This window comes from Benincasa hispida, chromosome 9 (genome assembly GCF_027475165.1).
Source record: "Benincasa hispida cultivar pf3 chromosome 9, pf3_genome.v1.1, whole genome shotgun sequence".
NCBI lineage: Eukaryota > Viridiplantae > Streptophyta > Magnoliopsida > Cucurbitales > Cucurbitaceae > Benincasa > Benincasa hispida.
Window position 1 is genome coordinate 13,603,640 of NC_143486.1, and position 11,206 is coordinate 13,614,845.

An 11,206-nucleotide genomic window follows, 5' to 3' on the forward strand; every position below is an offset into this window, starting at 1 on the left:
TAGGGCAGGGTCTTCAGTTCTCCTCTAAGTCTTCCCCGATTCTCTCAGGATATTCTAATGCTGATTGGGCTGACGATCCTAATGATAGACAATCCACCACGGGTTACTATTTTTATTTGGGTGATTCCCTCATTTCCTGGTATATTAAGAAACAAACAGTTGTTTCTCGTTACAGCACAAAATCTAAATATGGTGCGCTTGTCGATGCTACTTCAAAGGAGTCATGACTTCATTGGCTCCTCGCAAACATGGGGGCACCCTAAGACTTTGCCACTATTCTCCATTATGACAACCGTAGTGCTATTCAGATTACGCATAATGATGTTTTCCATGAATGGACAAAGCACATTGAGAATGATTGTTATTTTATCCGCCACATCTTCAAAGTTCCACCCTGCACCTTCAAGCCATCTCTACAGTCGAGCAACCAACCGATATTTTTACCAAGGCACTCTCTTCTACACGCTTTAGCCAGTTACATGGCAAACTTAAGTTGGTTTCTACTCTACCACCACCTTGAGTTTGAAGAGGGATGTTAACGTTATATTATTTGTGTAAATTTATATTTGTTTTTTTATGTATTTGGTTAGGAATTAGTGCCTATTTTTAGGTACTCACACATGTATATTTACCCCTATACTTTCCCATTATGTGAAGAGAAATATAAAAATATAGTAAAAGTTTACAAAGCCTATGGACACTACTTCCACCACCAAATTTCTTCCTTTCTTCTCTACTTTTCACTAATGGTTTAAAAAACTAAGCCAAATTTTGAGAACTAAAAAAGTTGCTTTCAAAAAGTAGTTTTTTTTTTTTTTTTTTTTTTTTTTTTTTTTTTGTGAGTTTAGCTAAAAATTTAACCATTGTGCATAAGAAAGATGCAATCATTGTAAAAAATGTGGATAATATAGACTTAATTTTTAAAAAACAAAAACCAAATGGTTACCAAACAGAACTTTAGATTTACAAACAAGTTTTAGCCACAAAAAAATAACACTATGCACGATTAAGAAGTTTGTGAGAGTCCTAATATGAGTAGTGTGTAAACAAATTAAACATTCATTTCGTGGACCCAAAAATATGTTAAGCCATTAAGAATATCTTTTTTAACCTGCTGATGCTAAAAAATGGATCGACCGTGATTTTTTTTTTTTTTTTTTTTTGGAGAGATTCATTCGAGTGCCTGCAAGACAGAAGTAAATGAATATTGATGTGGTGTCTAGCTACACACACTTCGACGCTCAAGATAGTCTAGTGTTTCTGAGTAACAAGACAATAGAAAAATGTAGGTAGGATATTTTGACATACTTTCAACCAATGGTCTTGATCGATTTTATAAGGTAGTAAAATGTAACCATGTTAAGGGTCATAATGCTTCTCTTTAATCCTTGAAACCGTCAAGTTAACTATTTGATCGGTTACACCATTATTACTGCAACTAATGTACCAGTCAAATTCTCAACGCCTTATTAAATGCTTGTTCGTTATGAATATGGATGACTTCGACTTCAATCGCTCAACTGAGCTCTTCTAGGCTGCTCTAGGCTTCGGTTTCTCATGCTTGAGCTTCCTTAAACTTTCTTAGACTCCTCTAAGCTCACCTCATGGGTCCTACTGAGCTCTCTAAAAGCTCTCTTAGGCTCTCCCATGAGTTCATTTGAGCTCCACTAAGCTTACCTCATGGATCCCTTGAGCTCTCTCCAAGCTCTCTTAGGCTCTTCCATGGATCCTCTTGAACACAGAACCTCCTTTGACCATCTGCACTAATATAATCTTAAATTACCGATTGATCCAAAAGCTTAAGCTGATGGTTGAAGATGAATTTAATTATATATCATCTAACAATTAAACAATGCATAAAAAGAGTTACTTAATTAGAGCCCTCTCGAAATTGTTTATTGTTGGGTAAAATAATGTGACTGGCGGTTTTATATTATTAGATATAGATAGATTTAAATTACAATTTTGGTTTCTATAGTAATTTGGAAAATATTAAAATTTAGTTTCTATGATCTAATTAAAAGTCAAGATTTAGTTCTTATAATTCAATAAAACCTCATAAATAGTCCTTATCGTAGTAATTTTTATGAGAAATTTATCAAACTATAGAGACTACATTTTTAATTATAAATCATAGGGACTAAATTCAAACTTTCTTATTTGTAATTTAACCAACTAATCACGATTCACCAAAGTGAGCATAGCTCAATTGGATCTCGGCTCAATATCAAACTTAGATTATTATTATTATTATTATTATTATTATTATTATTATTATTATTATTATGGCTCCTCCATACATTTTCAGGAGGGTTTTGAATGTTGATTGTAATGAGCTCTCCTCTCAATGATTAAAAATATCAACATTCAATGAATATTTGGATAAATATAGAAATTTATAAAAGTTATTTAAATTGATAATCAAATTTTTTTTACTTCTAAACTTATACAATCTTATTATTAGTATTCATATTCAGATTGATATAATAAATCAATGATATATAATTTGTTATTTCTATGTGTATTTATAGAGATAACAATCAATCCTTAATATCAATGCAAATCTTCTGATTTATAGATATATCAACGTATAAACAAATATTTCAACTCTCTCTCGATGTTGAATCTTCTGATCTACAGATATATATCAATATATCAACAAATATTATAACTCTCTCTTGATGTCGAATCTTCTAATCTACGATATACCGACGTATCAATGGTATTTCAAAACTCTCTCTTGATATCAAATCTTTTTGATTCATAATATATATATCAATAGATCAACAGATATTTCAAGTCTCTCCCAGTGTTGAATCTTCTGATTTATAGATATATCGACATATCAACCGATATTTTTACTCTCTCGATGTCACATATATAGGATATTTTCTCTTTCTCTCTCTAGGTCCCCCTCCAATCCGTTTTGTCCACTCCACCCTAGCCTATATCAAAAACCAACCAACAAAATATTCTCTCTCTCTCTCCCCCATAGACATTTAGTCATAGATTGACATTCTAAGCAACCCCACAACCACATCGCCATCATCATCACCGTTACCACAACATCAAGCCTTCCCCCTTCCCTTCCCTTCCCTTCCTCTCTCTCTCTCTCTCTCTCTATATATATATATATATATATATATTATTTATAAACAATATTATTTCACTTCAACTACAAAATCAAACACACCATATAACATATATATAGTCTAAGAGAGATCATACACATTATTATTATCACACACACCCACCTGAATATCAAACATTACTGTTATTTCTCTTCCAACAACATATATATAGAAACAGAATATATATATATATATATATATATATATATCATGAGGAAGCCAGGTGATTCCACCGCCGCCAACATCCGGCTGAGGAAAGGCCTTTGGTCGCCGGAGGAGGACGAGAAGTTGATGAGATATATGATCTCCAACGGCCAAGGCTGCTGGACCGACATTGCCCGAAACGCCGGCCTCCTCCGCTGCGGCAAGAGCTGCCGCCTCCGCTGGATTAACTATCTCCGCCCTGACCTTAAACGTGGAGCTTTCTCTCCTCAAGAGGAGCAACTCATTCTACATTTGCATTCTCTTCTTGGCAATAGGTAACAGATTAATTCTAACCCTCATTCACACCATCTATTACTCTTAAATCTTAAACTAAAATATACCATTTTCACCTCTACTACAATATGTGTTATTTCTTAAATTTTTCTCATATGTAATTAATCTATTGTTGGTTGTTTTTTTAAGGAAAAAAAAGCTTTCATTATATATTTCAGAAATATGTTTACCTATGGTATTTTTTTACATGAAAATTATAACTATTATTTAACCAATTTTCATTTAAAGAAAATTTAAATTTAAAATTTATTGAATGAGAAAATTTTAAGTCTTGTCTGAACCACACCTATCTTTATACAATTTTGACAATTATCTAATAAAAAATTGTCACGTGACAAATATTTTTTTGAATTTTCTTTTTTGTGTGTAAAATTAAAGGAAACATAAATTAGACTATGATTAATCGTTGCTCTTATTCAAAGTAAGAGACACCAAAATAGTTTTTTAATCTAATTCTTATATATACTTCTATTTTTGGTTCCTATATTTTTTTTTTTATCTATGACATATTAATTTACTTCATTAGAGTCCTTGAATTTTGGTTAAGTTATCATGAGTTTGGTTGTTGGTGTGGTCTTCAATTTCTTTTTATCTAAAGAAAATTGTAGGTATTTTTCTACAACCTCACAAAATATATACAAATAGAGCTATTCTCTCTACCATTTTCTATTTTCTCATAATATAAATAAAATTATCTTCCTCTACTTTGTTTCATTCTGTTTAATATATCTTCTTCCACTATATATAATGAATATCATACAACATTTTTGCATGTTATTTCATATGCATCTTATGAATCAAGGTAACAATAAGGAGAAATTGCATATAGTGTTATGCTTCTATTTCAGCTTTAATATAAAACGGGCCAAATATTACAAAAGCTTGTGTAGGTCTATAGAGAAGATATTGATTATGATCAAAGTCAAAATGTAGGCCATATTTGTGGTTAATAGGTTTTAGTATATCATTGAGTGCAAAATAATTAATACAATGAATCCACATCACTCCATCATTAGATGGAAAAAAAAAAAGAAAAAAGAAAAAAGAAAAATTCATTTCATTGAAGTCAATTAATCATTTAGTTGTTGGATACATTATTTTCTATTGATTAGAATTTACGAATTGAGGTAGTAAATGGTTTTCTTTACTTGAATTTTTAGTTTTTAAAAGGGTAAACTTATAAATACTACTATTTTTTTTTTACCTATTAATGTTTTTGTTTTGTTACCTATTTTCGAGGAGTGTTTTAAAAAATGAAGTTAAGTTTTGAAAATTGGTATTTATTTTGAAATTTGGTTAAAGAATTCATGTCTTTAGTTAGAAAAAATGAAAATTGTGATAAAGAGAAGTAGAAAGAAAACAAACATAATGTTCAAAAATTGAAAATAAATAACAAAGTTCTTGTTTGGTGTAACTCATTTGGTTTTTAATTAATTAATTAATTAATTTTTTTAAAAATTGAATCTATCAACAACACTTTCATCTATTTGTTGTTATGTTTTGTAGTCTGCATTTTAAGAGTGCATTTAAAATCCAAGCTAAATTGTGAAAACTAAGGTCTTATTGAAGGGCCCATTTAGTAACTATTTGGTTTTTTATTTTTCTTTTTAGAAATTAAACCTATAGACACTATCTCCATTTACAAATTTCTTCCTTTGTTATCTACTTTTTTCCAATAGTTTAAAAAACCAAGCCGAAATTTGAAAAAAAAAGAAGTAGATTTTAAGAACTTACTTTTGTTTTTGGAATGTGACTAAGAATTCAACCATTATATTTAAGAAAGATGCAAATCCTTGTAAGAAATGAGAAGGAAACATGCTTAATTTTCAAAAACCAAAAATCAAACAAAATTGTTATCAAACACGATTCAATTATTTGATTTTTGGTTTTTAAAAATTAAACTTATAAATATTACTTCTATCTTTTGATTTGTTTGTTTTAATATTTACTTTTTGCCTTTGATAGTGTTTAAAATAATCAATCCAAAATTTAAAAAACTAAAAAATGTAGTTTTCAAAAGCTTGCTTTTGAATTTTGAAATTTGGTTTAGAATTGAAATATTTAATTAGGAAAGATGAGAAACATGATAAAGTAATGGTAAGAAAACAAACATAATTTTCAAAAATAAAAAATCGAATATAGTACGTTATCAAAAAAACCTAAAAAGTAGATTTTAAGAACTTATTTTTGTTTTAAAATTTGGCTAAGAATTCGAATATTTAAATAGAAAATAAGAAATCTTGATTAAAAAACGGTTAAAAATATAAACACAATTTTCAAAAATCAAATCCCCAAACCTAAATATTTAAAAGTATTATTGGAAGTTTAAAAACTGGAGTATTCTTGGACAAAATTTAATGGTATTTTAAAATTTAATTTAATCAATATTTTAATGAAATTAAAATTTGATATTTTATCAGGTGGTCTCAAATAGCAGCTCGTCTTCCGGGACGTACGGATAATGAAATAAAGAATTTCTGGAACTCCACGTTGAAAAAGAGAATGAAGAATCGTAATTACAATATTAACCCTTCTCCAAACCTAAGCCAATCATCCGAACCTAGAACTAGTAGCAGCTTCGGAGAGCAGCTAAGTTCATCCGAACCATCATTATTTCCAACATTATTGGACAACAACCAATCACTATACAACACGTTTGGTGGTGGTGGTGCAATGGAAGAGGGTTATTCTGGGGATTTCACCACAACAATATTAGAGCCTGCGGAATTTGTGAGGGACTTTTATGACTTTTCACACCTTCCTCCACTTGGAAATGCAGACATTATTATTGAAGAGATTAAGGTATCATCCATAAACATACAAGAAAACAACCATCAATTTAATAATGAAATGAGTTTTAAGGTTGAGGATATGTTTGGAAATAATTGTCAAAACCAACTTCAAGATAATTTTAAAATTGGAGCTTGGGATTTTGACCCTTTCATCCTTGATTTCCAAATTGATTAATTAACTTTTTTTTTTAAAAAATAAAGTTTTTGTACTGAATTTTAATACTATTGTTTATTTTTAGAGATGCATAAATTCTTTCTATCTATATAAAGAGAAAGAATGTATATGTCCTAATACTTAAGAAAAATTATGTTTTGATCTTGTTTGATAAATGTTTTGTTTATAGTTTATTTTTAAAAAAAAATTCAAAAAATTGTCACCAATAATTTTTTTTTTCTATCCTTGTAAGAATACTTTAGAAATCTAAATAAAAAGTTTCAAAAATTAAGAAAAAAAGATTTAAATTAGTTTTAATAATCAAACTTACTTTTGTCCAAAAAGAAAAAAGAAAAAGAATAATTTGATCATTTTTGCCCGTTTCCTCCTCTAAAACGGCACCGTCTTGATGATCGTCAAGGAATTGATAATTTTCCTCAAAAGAGATATGTGAGAATAATGACGGTTTACTTTGTACTATAAATTCATGTTAAAATTAGTTACAGATCTTGTGAAAAATTTCAAAAGAAATGGATTATTGTTAGAGTTGTATTTTTTTTTAAGGAAATGAGAAGCAAAATTTTATAATTGTTATTTGCTTGAAATTAAATGTGAATAGTTGATGTATTTTCCTCATTTTATTTCCAATATTAGGTCCCAAAGGTATAATAAACAAAATAGTTCCACATTATTCAAAAAAGTTGTAACATTTAATTTAGTCTCTCATCATTGATAAATATTGAAATTGGTTTACGATAAATTTATATGACGTAAATAAATTAACACAAATTTGAAGGAGAAAAATAGTTCATCTAAAAGAGAATTAATAACAAATTGATAGAAGTTCTGAGTTTTCTTATTTTAGAAGACTATTTTTTACCTTCTCAAATTTACGTAAATTCACCTCATGCATGTAAGTTTATCGCAACTACCAATCTCGATGAACATTTACTAACAATAAAAAGCTAAATTAAAAAAATGTCAATACCCAAAAAATTAAATTGGAAATTTTAAACCACAGTATTTAAAAAAAAAAAAAAAAAATCCACAACCTTAAGGAGTGAGACAGACAGATTTTTTTTTAGCATATGTGTCTTCTATAGAAAACAAATAAAGTTTTTCATTATCTAAAACTTTTGTATCATTTATGAATTATTATTTCAATATGTATAGTAATTCAACCTCAATAAGTCGTCCAATCACAGTTATTTTTAAGAGTCAACAAGATAAATGACTAAAGTAGTTTAACTCGAAAAGTAGCTAAACGTATATTAGATTTCGAAAGTATGACTAGATGTGCTTTTTCAAGGGAATAAAGTTTTTTTTCTTTTTCATTTAAATAATGTCTTTAGTTAACCTGCCATGCATAAATCAACTATCTCACAACATTGTTAGACAACTTGATTTTACTTGATTACTATGATTTCTTGTTTAATTTTCAACTTTAATGCTAATTTTGTGGTATTCTTTTTATATTGTCCCTTCTCAATTTAGTCTATATTTTAACGTAATTAAAAGTAGATAAATGCTATGAAAATAGAAAAAAAATGTAGGGTTTCTTATTTTACCAAAAGTTAACAAAGACATACACACTAATGAGGTTTATATAGGTAGGGAAAATAAAAAAAAATAAAAAGTAAAAGACTAATCTACCATAATAAGTAAATAAATAATAATATACGTTAACATCCCCGCAAACTCACGATGCTACAATGATAAGCATTGAGATTTTGTCAGTAAAAAAACAGAAGTGCGAAGTGGAGTGTGCTTTAGTAAACATATCAGCAATCTGCAAAGAGAAGGGAACAAACGACAATGAAATGACACCAACTTGAAGACGATGACGAGTGACATGACAATCAATCTCTATGTTTCGTTCTCTCATGAAAAATCGAATTACATGCTTATCTACATGGCACTCTGGCTATCACAATATAATGGAGTAGGACGACAAAGATAAACATCCATATCTGCTAGCAACCAACGTAATCAAACAATCTCACATGTAGTCAAGGCCATAGCACGATACTTGACTTCTGTAAAAGATCGAGAAATAACACTTTATTTCTTACTCTTCCACGAAATAAAAGAATCACTAAGAAAAATGTAGAATCCAGTGTTGACTTGCGATCGATAGGATCACTAGCCCAATCAGCATCAAAGTAAGAACGCAATTCTAAAGATGATGTGGAAGGAAACAAAAGACTCTAAAACTGAGTGCCTCGAAGATACCTGAGAATATAAAGAACAACAACCCAATGAACTAAGGTAGATGCAGTGACAAACTGAACTAACAACATGAACAACATGCACAGTATCTGAACAAGTCATTGTGAGATAAACCAAGCTTCCAACAATAGTACAATATAAACTAGGATCAGGTAAAGGAAGCTCATCTGATGGAGAATATCGAGCATTGGTCTCAAGAAGAGTATCCACAATCTTTTTGTCAGTGAGACATGCACAGTCAAATAGATCAACTATATACTTTGACTGAGATAAGAGATAACCTTTTGAAAAACATGTGACCTCAATGCCCAGAAAGTAACATAGTGCCCCTAGTCTTTCATTGCAAAACAACGAGAAAACTCTGATTTCAAATATTATATTCCAACACAATCATCACCAATAATAAACATGTCATCAACATATAACTATAGTAAAATATGGCCTGCACTTGTATGTTTCACAAATAGTACAGTGATTACTAGGAAGAAAACCAAGCAAAGTGTTTCAAACCAAGCATGAGGTGCCTGTTTAATACCATAAAGTGCTTTGCGAAACCTACAAACTTCACCAGGTTGGTCAACAATACCAGTAGGAGGAATCATATAAACTTGTTCATGTAGATCACCATTCAAGAAGGCGTTCTTGACATCCATTTGAGATATTTTCCATCAACAAACTGAAGCCACTGTAATAATAGTGTGGACAGTTGTCATTTTTGCAACAAGGGCAAAGGTTTCTTCGTAACCCATACCATACTTTTGGGAGTAACCTTTAGCAACATTCGAGTCGAGTATCGTTCAACGGATCCATCTAATTTAGTTTTAATCTTGTAAACCAAACGAGAGCCAATGGGGCGTTTCCCAGATGGTAATGATACTAAATCCCATGTATGAGTCTAATGTAGAGCAGCAAGTTCCTCAGCCGTAGCATCCTGGCACAAAGGATCACATACAACTTCTCTAAAGGATAAAGGTTCATAGAGATGATGAATAGAAAAAAAATGAGGTAAAGGAACCAGAATAAGAAGAATAAACAAAGTCTGTAGTTTAGTAGACTTACAAACACGAGTGGACTGACAAAGTGGAGGGTCATCCTGTTGGGTTGTATGTCCTAAAACTCGTAGTTTGTAATGTTAAATATATTCTATTATCAATAAAGATGTTATTGACATTTATTCAATAAAATTGTTGTTGAATATGTGAATTGCACTTGTAAAGACTAAATCCAATGAACTAAAGATCCATGGCTATTATATGAATACATGAACTTTATGTGGAGACATAAGAGTGGATCAAGTTCAGTAAATAGCCAAAATGGTCTATAGTATACGAATAAGGCTGAGTACCTTATTCTGGTAACACTATTAGATGCGACCCACTCTGTAGTTATTACAATTTGTTGTAAAATACTACAAACGAAGTGATCTTGATTCGTTTATGTATTGATATGAGGAGTGAGGGCATCCTATGCATTGAGTTTACATAAGATCAGACCAACAAATAAGTCACTTTTACTTTATAACGTTGTTTATTGTTTAAGACTGACTATTTCAAAGCGATGACCTAAGTAACTTGACATTAATCCTGAGCTAACGATGAACTCTTATTTATTCGACATTATCCTTAGATTTGCATGGGTGAGGGTTGACTCAACAGTGCTAGCTCAATAAACCTCCAATTTCAAGACCAGTAGATAGTTGGAGACATAGGGTGCAAGATGGAATTCGCTCCTACCTATTTTTAGGGATAGTAGAGAGGTTGTTCCCTTAAATACTGACTTCGGGACTTGAACAAGGGCCCCCACCCTCTCATGGGCACATACATGGGTGCATGCCATGAAGGAAAGTAGGGAAAGGAGAGCTTATGGCTAAGTCCATGAGTGTAGAAGATAGACTATGCATGGAAAGAGGAAACAAAGACCAAGGGAGAAACAAGGGATTGGCGCATAGAAGCATGATTGGCACATAGGAAGCTATGGTTGGCGCATGGAGGATCCAAGATTTCTATCAGGACTCGTGGAGGAGCAAGATGGAAGCATAAAATGAACCTTGAGAAGGAAGTCACACCAAGGAGAGCCTAAAACCCAAGATGGGCGCATAGGGGACAAGATTAGTGCATGAAATGAAGCATGGCGCATGCTAGGTCCTTGATGGCCGCAAGTTTGAAGGTTGAACTCAAAGGGAAGATTTGAGGAGAGCTTAGGTCAAGTTGAAGAGCCAAATCACCAAACTAAGAGGGCATGTGTTGAAGAACTCCATCATGGGTGCATTGAAGGCAAGAATAGACGCATGAGGTTGGTTGTTTGAGCAACCATGTGCCCAACCTAAGTTAAATGTGCCAATAGAAGTTATCTTGGAGGACAAGGATGAGTTGACAGAAAAATAGAGTATGTGGGTCAACCAA

General features: G+C 31.2%; 1 protein-coding gene across 1 annotated transcript; it reads left to right on the plus strand.

Annotated features, from left to right (window-relative positions):
- Positions 1 to 3,163: 3,163 nt before the first annotated feature.
- LOC120084550 (transcription factor MYB83) lies at positions 3,164 to 6,666 on the plus strand. The gene is made up of 2 exons (XM_039040348.2): positions 3,164 to 3,610; positions 6,050 to 6,666. Exons 1-2 carry the CDS (start codon positions 3,342 to 3,344, stop codon positions 6,594 to 6,596), a joined length of 816 nt encoding a protein of 271 aa, XP_038896276.2. The 5' UTR covers positions 3,164 to 3,341; the 3' UTR covers positions 6,597 to 6,666.
- The last annotated feature ends 4,540 nt before the right edge of the window (positions 6,667 to 11,206 follow it).